At 34.4% G+C, this 12593-nt stretch overlaps 2 protein-coding genes, 1 long non-coding RNA gene and 1 pseudogene across 3 annotated transcripts; 1 reads left to right on the top strand and 3 right to left on the bottom strand.

Annotated features, from left to right (window-relative positions):
- LOC109124549 (polyglutamine-binding protein 1-like) lies at window positions 1261-4841 on the bottom strand. The gene is made up of 12 exons (XM_010507562.2): window positions 4587-4841; window positions 4445-4479; window positions 4235-4316; window positions 4069-4150; window positions 3786-3979; window positions 3567-3641; window positions 3209-3359; window positions 2672-2891; window positions 2453-2545; window positions 1998-2114; window positions 1766-1817; window positions 1261-1643 (listed from the first exon to the last, which is right to left on the bottom strand). The coding sequence occupies exons 1-12, from the start codon at window positions 4719-4721 to the stop codon at window positions 1488-1490; spliced, it is 1392 nt and encodes a 463-aa protein (XP_010505864.1). The 5' UTR covers window positions 4722-4841; the 3' UTR covers window positions 1261-1487.
- On the bottom strand, window positions 7887-9019 carry LOC104782590. Its single transcript, XR_767032.2, has 3 exons — window positions 8854-9019; window positions 8545-8607; window positions 7887-8111 (listed from the first exon to the last, which is right to left on the bottom strand). It is a non-coding gene; the product is annotated as an uncharacterized LOC104782590 (long non-coding RNA).
- Window positions 9508-10425, top strand: LOC104782589 (annotated as a pseudogene).
- Window positions 10446-12343, bottom strand: LOC104782588 (chaperone protein dnaJ 72). Its single transcript, XM_010507561.1, has 3 exons — window positions 11704-12343; window positions 11450-11519; window positions 10446-10700 (listed from the first exon to the last, which is right to left on the bottom strand). Exons 1-3 carry the CDS (start codon window positions 12117-12119, stop codon window positions 10638-10640), a joined length of 549 nt encoding a protein of 182 aa, XP_010505863.1. The 5' UTR covers window positions 12120-12343; the 3' UTR covers window positions 10446-10637.

Here is a 12593-nt window from a genome sequence, read left to right as displayed (position 1 = left end):
TGATGGTTTAGGAGTGATCCTTTAACACTTTTTTTTTTTTAATGTTGAATTATATTCAACCAAAAAAAAACCTGTTTTACATTAGATGCTTCCTTCCTTCTACTAATAAAGCTGTTGAACTTTAAAAAAACAGAGCAAGTGGAAAAAAAACAGAGCAGAGAGGACTCTTTATAAACGAGATCCTAACCACATACACAAGCCGTCGTGGTCCTTGGAGCCATGAGTCTGCAGCGATAATAACTTGCTTCTGACACATACTGTTGTTTGTTAGTATATTCTGCTCTTTTTCATTTTTCATGTATGCTCTAAGCTATATGGTTCTTACTGAATGTCAGGAACGTCTTCCTGAATGTTTGGAACCAACATCTATATAGCCAAATGTTGATTTGCAATCTGAAACTCTTGACGAATATAAGCATTAGATGTAGATTCTACAAGTGGTAAATATAATTGACACCTTAAACTAAGATCCATGATCACAATGAAGTGGGATGATCATAATATATTCAAGGACAAAATTGTTAAACATGCTATATTTCTTAAAACAGAGTACTGCATCAAAAAATATGTCATAGTAGCCAACGTACATAATGTCGAAACATGCAAAACTTTACAAGTCGAAGAAGCCGAGGACATTGAAATCAGTGACGACAATGAACTTCTCTTACTCTTAACAAATGTCTTCCTCATCTTCCTCTACTGAACAATTCATTTAGCTTCCCCAAAAAGATATTGTTTCAGTTTCTCTCATCTTCTTCTTCTTTCCTCTTTGTTTCACATATCTCCTCTGCTTCTGGATCACTCTCACTCTCAAATCGAAATATCAATACGGCATGCCCTCCTTCTCCTCATTCGTCACCTAACTTTTAAAAAGAGAAGTGAGAGACAACACACACCCAAGATTTGGACATGTGATTCATCAAAGAAAAACCATTGCTAGAATTTTCCCATCTACTAATTTTCATTGGGAGCACATACAAATACAAAACACTCTCGCAATCCAACTGTAGATTTTCAAATGTATAAATAATAAATTATCCCAATATTTACAAATGCTACTTTTGGGAAATTTGAACATGTGTGTGCTGAGTTTGGAAGAAAAACATATATTTATGCTATTCTAGGGTATTTCTCATTCTTTCTTTTTAGTCAAACTAATAATTCCATAAACCCAATAAATTTGTTCATAGCATAAAGTCATCAAGTATAAACATGTTGCTCTTTGATAATCAGGAGAATGTTTCTGGATATTGTTGCAGATGGAAGATACTGAAGTCATTGATGGTGATTATATATTTATATGTATACAAATACCACTGAAACCTGTGCTTAAATTCACATTGATTACGGCTCCGTGTTTCTTAACTAGTAAACAGCCTACAGTATCATATATGGAGAAAGCAACAGACAAAACAGTAGAAGACAGGGGATCTATCTTATATAAGATGAGGCAACAGACAAAACAGTAGAAGATGAGTCGAGCTCTCTCAATCTGCATCCCCAAGACCATCACTTCCATCGCCTCTCTTTGTGATTTCCGTGAATTGAGAGTTTGGTTTCTTCTTCTGCGATGATGCCACCTCTGCGTTTCTCCTCAGAACAGCTCCAGGTGATGGATACGGTCGTTGTTGAAACAGAGGACCCTGAAACACATATCCATCTCACTAAGTTAGGAACTGGATTTTTGTCATCATCAAGTTAGTGAGGTAAGTATACCCCCAAGTTATTTGAAATTAATGTAGAACAGAGTCTCAAGTGGCTTTACCGTGGCAGTTGTATCAGCAGCTCGTGGTTGTACTCCTTTCAGTCCAACAACCCTGCAAGATGCGAAGGATCAGATCAACCTGATGTTATATGATTCCTATGAAGTATAGTTTGACATTTGGTATGTAATTCTCCTCAGATGAGTTGATGTAGCAGAGATAGAATTATAAACAATGATATATATAGGTCATGGCGATTTACAAAGTGGTTAAAATGGGTGTTATGGACTTTACCAGCCACCCCGCGGAGCATCTGAGTAAGAGCTTGGGTCCATTGGATCCACCTCATCATCATCAGCATGGGCACGTTTTTTGCCTGATCCCTTTTTCATAGGAGGTTTTGAACTGGACCTGTTTCAATCATTTCCATTTTTGCGTCATTTGTAAGGTGTGTATTACAAGAGTAAGTAAAATGGAAACCTCTTGGTTCACTACTACATGTAATGTGTTCCATCCTTATTTTCATGTCGAAAATTTGGTAGACTCTCTAACAGAGATCCTGTCCTTCCGAAAAGAGGGACTGAGAGAACGTTTATATCCAAATGAGTGAGTAGTCTAAATATTTGCTAACAGCTATGTGGGGGAGGACAAGAGTCAAAAACTCGTTCTCTAATGAGACACTCAGTTTCTAAGAAATATGACAGACCAGAAGGATCTTTATCTTAGTACTTCAGATTCTGAGAGCTTACTTCTGATTCGGATGCTTTTGGGTAGAATCTCCTGCATTTGTGAAGTTGTTTAAACTTGCTGGCAAGTACTGACGTTCTGGTAGATTCAAAACTCTGCATTCCATATAATATGAGTCCCCGTAAGCAAAGGCAGAGAGAGAGGCATAAGCCTCAAATCGAGCAGTCTCTATGCAGCAATTTAACTCAAAAAGCATAGCAAGAAAATGAAAGGGTTCCTACCTGGTACAGTGGATACAGTGACCCCATCTCTGGACAAGGCCCACTCCCCATCCCCCACATCCATAGCATCTTGGCAGCTGATCTGGATGATGCTCGCCCTTCCCATTAGCAGTACTTTGCGTGACAGCGTTGTTAATGTTTGTGGAAGCAGGCTTCTGTAAGGAACTTGGAGGTTCCCACTGCGATACATGTGTTCTTGTATTGTAGTAATACTTATGTCCTGTGCATTAGAATATCAAAAGGTTTAAAGCTCAGGGATGCAACCAAAACGGATCAAACGATTAAGCAAGCATTGCGAGTACTGTGTACAGTACAACAGAAACCAGAAGACACTGGTCAAATAAAGAGCACAAACTTCCAGCAGAAAACACTCATTCGTATATTCTAACATGAGATTATCAAGGTTCTTTCCACGGTGATAAAGATCGTTATATAATTCATTTAAAAGGATAAACACATCAACCTTTTATAATAGCCGACATGCATAATTTAGCAAAGAGATACTCATAATGATGACTATAAGTGTAAATAGCATACCAGAGGTTTCATCAAGTGTTTCAATCCAATCTTCTTTAGGAGGCAAAGATGGCGTGGTGGAAGATAACTCAACAGGTCTTTCCCATTGGCATGTTCCGGTATGTTGGTTATAGTAATATGTAGCACCACTTGCAGGATCTCTAGCATCTACCTGAATAAAACAGAACAAGTTTAAGTGGCTTAACAGTTAACACTGATAAACACATCATAAGAACCATAAGTGGCCATCTTTAAGCATTAAGACGTAATATTAAACGCATTTGAACAATTTCAAAACAGTTTCCCAGCATGCAGTATTGGATTGTGTAGCAAATGAATAACCGAAGAAGAAAAGAAGTTAAGTTTGTCTCATTCATACCCATCCTAATGGTAAGGTGCTTGCATTTGTCGGAAAAGGTAAGTTCGTCTGTCTATTCCAACTAACCGCGGATGTCTGGAAAAGAGAAGAATCACAAGCAAACGAATTCGTCAAAAGGTCAACAATAATAATAAGATAAATTGAAACAAAAGGGTCATGGTCAAGTCATAGCGAACATATGCGGGTAAAGATAAAAGTGTGAGAGAGATGGATAATTACATCTTGCGTGTTGGATGAAGCAGCCCCTGTACCTTCTCTGAGAATTCCCCTGGCCTTCAATTTTTGTTTGAGATATTCAGGCAAATTGTTTGAAGAAGCATCCGTAGCAGGTTCAGGCTTCCCACTGAGCTCGGAGTGACCCGCGTACGCAGCTCCACCAGGTATACCATAACCGTTTCCCACATCCACATTACCTAGAATAGATAGATAAAAGCCGTTAATTGGAGGACAGGTTTAGTGAATTTTACAAAATGCATGAGAGCTCATGAGCTATATGACTAACCTTCTCCGCATGTACTCACACTCCCACCACGCTTTGCCGCTGTTTCTGCTCTATGATTTGCAGTTAACTTTAGCAAATGTTCCTACATAGTAACGAATATGTATTAAAAACTTCATGTCATGAATGATAGAGCCTTGATGATTAAAAAAAAATTATAAATGAAAACCTTTACGGCATTAGGATCAGTACGATCTCGAAGAATATCAGTGTTATGCTGAGAGTCACCAGCTACTGAAGTCCCAGCTTCTCTGAAATTAGGTGAAAGTTGCAATTTTTAAACACAAATTTGCTATACAAACCAACTAAAGACACGAAATTTACAATTGCACATTAATAAGAACAGCAAGATGCTCATAATACAGCAGAAAGACAGAACCTTTGACCTTGTATAATCTTCTGCGTTTCAATTTCCTGAAAAATAATTCACAACAAAGGAATCAACTTTGTTACCTTCACCCACGTCCTGGAATGAAAAATTTAGAAACTTTTAATCGAGGAAAGCACTATATAATATGTACTTGTTCTCGGAGAAGAGCATTGCTTGCGGCAGATTCAACGTCTTGATCGTAGGCAAGCGAGCTTCCATAACCATAATTAGTTGTCTGGTTATGAGCAGAAGAACCATTCTGATGATGTTGCAGCTCTTCTCCCATTATTCAGTTTCAACCTTCAACCTCCCAATCCAAAACCCTTTAGACACTGAGAGATTCAACGTAATTCACTTTTCCGATTACCAATCAAGTTTCAACAAACCAGTACGAGCGATTGAGAGAGTCCGCAGAAAGAATCCGAACCGGCGAACCCTAGCTTTTTTTTGGGCCCATATTTAATCAATTAGGCCCATACATTAAGGACCATATCTTAAAAAGGCCCATATATTAGATAACAAGAATCCGAGTATTGTAAACAACGAAAACAGGTTCACACATAACAAATCGTATTCCATATTTGATTGACTCATTCATATTAACACAAATCCAAATCTGAAATCATACCTAGCGCTAGCCGTTAACTAGGCCGTGATCTAACGCCTAACGCCTAAAATGCCTAATCGGAATTTAAACGGTTTTGGACGGTTTAGACGTTTATACTATAAATTAATATATATCTGATATTATATATATAATTATACAAAATATGTATAAGAATAATAAAAATATTAAATCAAAAACAAAAGAATAGATAAAAACATTATTTCAATTCATTTTAAATAACATATTAAACATTTATAATTATGTTTATAGAAATAAACCTTATAAATTTTAAATTTGTGAAATTAAAATTTTAAAAAATATACTAAAATGATGATACTACAATTTTAGGCAGTCAAAGCGGTCGTCTACACGGTGTTATAGCGCCTAGCGCCTAGACGGGGCGGAGGCGGATGCCTAGAACGCTTTTTCGAACACTGTTTTTTTTTCCCAAAAATCTAGTCTAAGCTTAAATGGTATTATCAACGTGGATTAGTTATAGGTTATGATAGTATATTATGATAAATCAAGATTTAATCTCTATTATATTATTTAAGCAACCCTTTAAACAAATAACCATACTCTCATATGCTATATTACACAAAATGTCACTGTATTTAATTACAAAAATAATAACCCATCATGAGTGAAAGAGACTCACATGCTTCGGTCTCTCGCACCATACCATCATATGATTACGTTTTTCCTTTTCTTTTGGACTAGTCTTTTAGAATACAAATTATAGAAATTTCCAACAAAAATATACTATAACATTTGCTTATGATGCGTAAGTAATATAGTACCAAATAAATCCTTAAAACAATGAACCGGTAAAGCTGAGGAGATCGTCGTCTCGTGAATGTATAAAGTGATATTTACTTTTCAATAAAATGATATACTGAATTATTTCGTAGAACGATCTCTTAGCATCAGAGCCGTGCGCTTTGAAAAAAAAGGCATTTTGTTATTTGCATCACCGCGTTGATTAGGATGGCGAAAACACTCCTATCCATCCAAAAACCGATTTACAAATAAAGAATTTAATAACTGGAAAAATATTCACTTGATCGGTCTTTTTTTTGTTTTTTGGTCAATCCCAACAAATAACTGTTAACAACTTTTATTTGCATTTCACAACAAAACTATATCTACTAAAGTTAACTGATTCTTTATATATAAAACATACAAAACTACAATACAAAATTATCCTCTACAAAAATAATAATGCATGAGTGAAAGAGACTCACATGAAATTTCCAACATCACATGCTTCGGTCTCTCGCATCATATGATTACATCGTGTACTGAATCTAGGGGTGGATTATTCACCTAGATGACGTCGTGAAGTAACAAAATGTTAACATAACTATAAAAGAGATATCAAATATGATATAACATTTCCCAAAAGTTTATTTTATTTGTTATACATACACATATAAAAAAATATATTTTTACTTATGTTTTGCTTATGTTTTGCATAACAAATGCTAATGTTTTGCTTTTTGTTTGTACAAATGCTAATATTTCTTAAGAATACTCATGGATGACCCTCTTCATATTAAAGGTATATATCTCCATTCTTATATTAGTCAACCTCATGGATGATCGTTGGTCAATTTCCTTTATGCATAACTCGCTTGACTAGACTTCGAGAAAGATCTTTGAATAAAAAGGACCATAAGTATAAATAATTAAGGGACAGAAGTATATATCTTCTGACCATAAGTATAAATAATTAAGGGATATAAGAATGAAGCATATTTTGTATAATTATATATATAATATCAGATATATATTAATTTATAGTATAAACGTCTAAACCGCCTAAAACCGTTTAGACTCTGATTAGGTGTTCTAGGCGCTAGGCGTTGGATCACCGCCTAGTTAACGTCTAGCTCTAGGTATATTGATGCATAACACTAAAAGCATATTTTGCTATCATAATAATTCAACAGTTATACGAATTCTACCTGATAAATAAATCAATCTCTCACTCGTTAAACCAATAAAAAACATACAGTAAAACCTCTATAAATTAATAATGTTGGGACCAAAATATTTTATTAATTTAAGTGATATTAATTTATCTATAAATTAATAATTATTATTTAATAGTGTAAATTAATAATTATTATTTTATATGTATTTTTTAATTGTTTAATTTTTTAAAAATTATGAATTGAGACCATTTTTGCAAAATAAAATTAGAATTTTGGATGTTGTAAATTTTATGATATTGGAATTGAATTGGAAATAATTAAAAAATATTATTGACAATGAATTACAAATATTATAGACAAATTCACTTATACACATGACATAAATATTCAAATTTATGAACAAGAATATCAATTATCGTATTTTAATAGTCTATCAAACTATCAAAATGTAAATGATGCATATTTAGAAATTGAAAACTTTAAAAAATTTTAGTTGTTTTATGAAATGTTATAGAATATTTTATATCATTATAATTTGAAGATACAATATAATAATTGTTTTATAGATACGATGTTTAAGAGATACATATTTTACTATAGCTCTGAATGGTAAAAGCAGTTCAAGCGTTGCAGAACGTGCATATCATGCAGTTCATGCTGAACAAGTGCAGATCATGCAGATCGTGCAGATCATGCTGGAAAAGTGCAGATCATGCTGATTGAGCAGTCCAAATTATATGGTTGAATGGTAAAAGCAGATCAAACAGTGTAAATCATATATTAAACTATAAAGTATTTAAAAACACATCCAATTCAGCAAATTTATTTTAAAAATGATAAAATTATTGTAAAATAAACATAATTTTTTTTTAATATAGAATATTTTCTAAATAATTTCACAGTTTGAAAACATTAAACACAAATTATCCAAATGCAACAAAAATAAAACTTAGAATAGTTTAATGGAAATTATTTTGATTTTCCCATAACATATCTGCAATATTTTCTCTAGTGTTTGCCATTTGATCTCCATCAGCTATAGCCGTAGTTTCCATGTCACCTTCATCACTCTCAGAATTTGTGTCGCTAATATCAGTATGCTCCATTACTTCGACAAAATCTTCGGTAAAATCTACAAAATTATGTGAGACATATACATATATATTCAGTATAAGAGACATATATATATATATATATATGTGTGTGTACTTAAAAAATTTCATAAGCTTTAAAAGTTTCTGAGAAAATAGATTTACAATATTCTAAATGATTATCTAATAGTAATTATTGAGTTCATTGCAAATTTTTTAATCTATAATAAAAATAATTATCTATCTTTAAATCTGAGTAAATGAAGATTTATGTATATAAATTTTTATAAACATGTATCTATATTTAAACACCACCATATATATATACATATATACAGATATAAAATCAGCATTCTCATTACATAATTGGTTGAAAAATAAGACAGTTTACAGTAACTATTATATAACATAAATAGAACTACTAACATATTATATAGAATAAATATATTTATTTATGAAATAAAAAATACATACCTTTCAACAAAAGAATATGGAAACAAGAGGTGATAGGTAGAATCTTTGATTGTCTTTTGAATTCTGTCCAAAAAAAAAAAAATTGATGTTACAACAAATATTATATAGCATAAATAGAACTACTAACATATCATATAGCATATATTTATGAAATAAAAATACAGACATTTCAACAAAAAAATGTGGAAACAACAGGTGATAGAGTAGAAGCTTTAATTGTTTTTTGAATTCTATAAAAAAAAAATAGATGTTACAATAAACAGAAAAATAAAAAAATAAAAAATGTGTTTATTTATTTAAAAAAAATACCTTTGGTGGAGAGAAGATGAATGGAAATAGAATTGATAGGAATTTGAAATATTTGTTTGTGTTGGTTGTATTTTTTTTTTGTTCAAAATTTTGTGTTGGTTGTAAAAGTGAGCAATGATGTGTTATATAGAGAGTAAATGAGATGAATTTGTGGGCAAAAATTTGGATCTGCTGATGGACAGCTTTAAAAATATTGTGGGCGAATTAATTAGTGGTTCTCCTGCATTTATAGCTAAAAGACAAAAAAAAATTAAATTGTGAACAGATAAACTGCATTAGTTTTAAAAAGAAAAAAAATTGTTGAATGGTATTGTTATGACAGTAGGTATGAATCCATACTTTATCTGTCACTCCATTCAAAGCCTATATTATATATATATAAATTTACATAATTATTAATTTATAATATTGTTAGAATCATATTTTACATGGATATTTCAAAAAATATTATTTTATTAATTTTGTTATTTTTTATATAGTATTAATTTAGAATTAGCAAAATTTATTAATTTATAATATTTATTAATTTATAAAGCATCAATATAGAGGTTTTCGATTAAAAGTGTGTGACACGTATCCCTATCTATCTCCGCTCAACGCGGTGTCATCATCGCTTCTCTCTCTATCAGTTAACGGACGACGCCGTCCTTATAAAACCCTTCAACCTCCCTCGGCCCCATTCTCACCTCTCTCTCTCTCTCTCTCTCTAACTTCTTTTCTAAAAATCTTTTAAGACTCATCTTCTTCTTCCACTTCATCACTCTTCTTCAGCGGTGGTACTATATAATATATGGTTTCCGACGGATTAACAAACGTCGATGCTTGGTTGTATCGACAAGGTTTCAACGTTGATTCTTGGTTGCTTACTAATACCTTCTCTCACGACAACGATTTGCTCGCCAGAGCTCTTCACACCACCGTCACAGCGTCAGCCACACCACTTCCCTCTTCTTTCTTTCGATTCCGTCTCTCACCCTGTTTCTTCAACTCACACTACTCTCTCCTCTAACGTCTCCGCTGGATCCGATCCAGAAATCATCGGCGGAGGAGCTAAACGAAAACGTAACTTCCTTCTTGCGGAAGGTAAAGCCACCAAGCGCAGCAGGTCTCGCCCTTCCAAGAAATCTCACACTACTTTCATAACCGCGGATCCAACCAATTTTCGCCAGATGGTTCAGCAAGTCACCGGCGCCAACTACATCGTCGATGACTCTTCCTCCTTCGGAATCTTCGCTCCCATCCTAAGCGGCTCGTCAACAAACTTCCCAAGTGTACATCGGATCGATCCACGGCGGTTCCCATGCTAGATACATCTGCATTTTTGTCTAACCATCACCAGGAGAATCTAGCAGTTGGTAACGCCTTCACCGGTAACAGCGGCCTAGGGTTGCCATCAGCTAAGTCTAATGCTGCGGTGGACGTCTCCGCCGTGGAGTTTGATACTACTAACTCAACTTTTCCGACGCTTGAATCATGGAAAGTTATGTGACGACTAGCTCGTTATAACCTTTTGTTTTGATAGATTTTGTTCTATGCATCACCCTTTATGAATAATATCAAATCTTGTTCATAGTTTTTGTTTATTCATGTAATGGATCAAATCGGTTTCTCTATTGACTTTAAAACTCTTTTCTCGGATAAGTAACATATTAAGCTAAGCATGATGTGTGTTAACTTAAATTTGAATATAAAAGTGGCTAACAATGACCCACACAAACCCATCAAGCTCACAGAATAAGAAGCTTAAAAATCAAAGTCAAAGTAGTAACTTTGAGTCCTCTCTTTCACCCTTCATCCTTATGTGTCTTTGATTTCTCGATTGATTCCATTGCCTCTTCAAATGATTTCTGAAAATATGTAAATTGTCCATTTATTAGCTGTGGTGATAATCCAGATTAATCATGTAAACAGAGAGAAATACACATGCCCTCGTTTTTCTCACAAATGGAAAATTGGAAACCAACCATCAATATTCTCAGTGGTAAATGCCTCAATTTACTCTCCCATTCTAAAATCCAGCACATGTGGGATTTCCTAAGTTCTCTGACAAGAATGCATTTTCACTAGTCATATTGACGTGAGAATGTTTTCACCATTGCTTGTAAATTAACATTTTGCAACTATGTCTTGCAAACCCTAAGACAGAAAATGTTCTCATAAACGGGTTCAATATGTTGCAAATAGCATATATAGGTTACAAATCTAACTCTCAGTACACGACCCTGCAACACCAAGCATATATACAGTAGTCAATGGTTTGAACAAATTCTCCCTTTTTTACGCTTCTAAAGCTATCTAGTGTGCTACAAGTAGGACAACTAGTTTTTTGGTCTAACATTAATTCTCGGATTTCATTCTAGTTACAGCTACGGCCACAATACTAGGTGTGCAGAAATAATCACCAAGCACATTTTGTTCACAAGAACTTCAATCTAAGATACATCCAACAGCAGGAATGAAAAACCAGTTGAATTTTGCAAAAACACCAATGCATGTAAATCACAGGACAAAAAGAAACGGCAAGAAAGCAAGATTATCAAAACTGTCAATAGCTTAAGGCGAGCATCGATGGAAAGGATGATAGTAAGGTACTCACCCCAGAGTTACGCATTTTCCATAGTGTTTCCCCGCTTGTATCGATTGCAGTAAATGCAAAGTACAAACCACTGGAAAACAAAAGATAAGAGACCACTTGAATGAGTAAAGATACTACAACATGGAGCAGATAAAAGCAAACCACAGCTAAGATGATGTATCCACAATAACCATGAAAATTCCATAAATTCCAATTACAGCAAATACTCAGGTACCAAATCAACCAAAAGACCAAGTAAAGTAGTTGTCACATACCCAGCTAATGCGAGGTTAAGTAGAAACGAGCGTGTTGTCAAGTACCGAAACGTCAAATCAAACCCGCTCCTGAAACTAGAGGACTGACTACTCTTCCCAGAGTTACCGTAACCGTAGCCATACGCTTTACCACCACGATTCCCATACGGATTACTACTATAGGAACCGCTGCTCGTACGGCGAAAGAAATCGGAATCGCTACCAGCGTTATAAGAAGCGCGTTTCAGATCGTCGTTCAAAACTTCGTACGCCTCCGAGACAAGCTTAAACCGCACGGTGGCGTTTCTCCGAACGTGATCCGGAGACTGCGCGTGCTTATCCGGATGATACTTTATCGCCAATCTCCGAAACGCATCCTTAACCTCCTTCTTACTCGCGTTTCTCGTAACGCCTAGAACTTGGTAATGATCCACCATCGGCCTAATTTTTCAACCCTAAATCGGAATCGCAAACACCTGAAATTGAGATCCGCGATTTCTCCTGTGTGTGTAGATCTATGATATACAGATATGATTGATTAATGCGAATCCGAGCTCGTCTGGGTAACATTTGAAGATGCAAACGGAATCGTAAAGAATCTTTGAGAAAGAAGAAGAAGAAGAAGAAGAAGACTTCGTGGCGCTTCAATGGCCGCTTCCTCCCTCACCCGCAATTAAATTATGTTTACTTGCTAATATTAAAAAATATTATTGGGCCGAGGCCCAATTTTAGTTTTTCCTTGAGACCCAGTAATATGTACTAGTAAATAATTTGTTTCATTTTTGGACAAATAATAAAATTATTAGTTGTATTTTCAATATTGATTTTTAAGCTATTGCTCAAGTTTAATCAAATCAACATCGACATAGTAATGTTTTTATTTATTTCGTTCTGGATTTGAGGTAAAAGAC

Source organism: Camelina sativa, chromosome 4 (assembly GCF_000633955.1).
Source record: "Camelina sativa cultivar DH55 chromosome 4, Cs, whole genome shotgun sequence".
In the NCBI taxonomy this organism is placed as follows: Eukaryota; Viridiplantae; Streptophyta; class Magnoliopsida; order Brassicales; family Brassicaceae; genus Camelina; species Camelina sativa.
The sequence above is the reverse complement of the archived record's forward strand: the minus strand, read 5'-3'. Positions and strand labels throughout refer to the sequence as shown.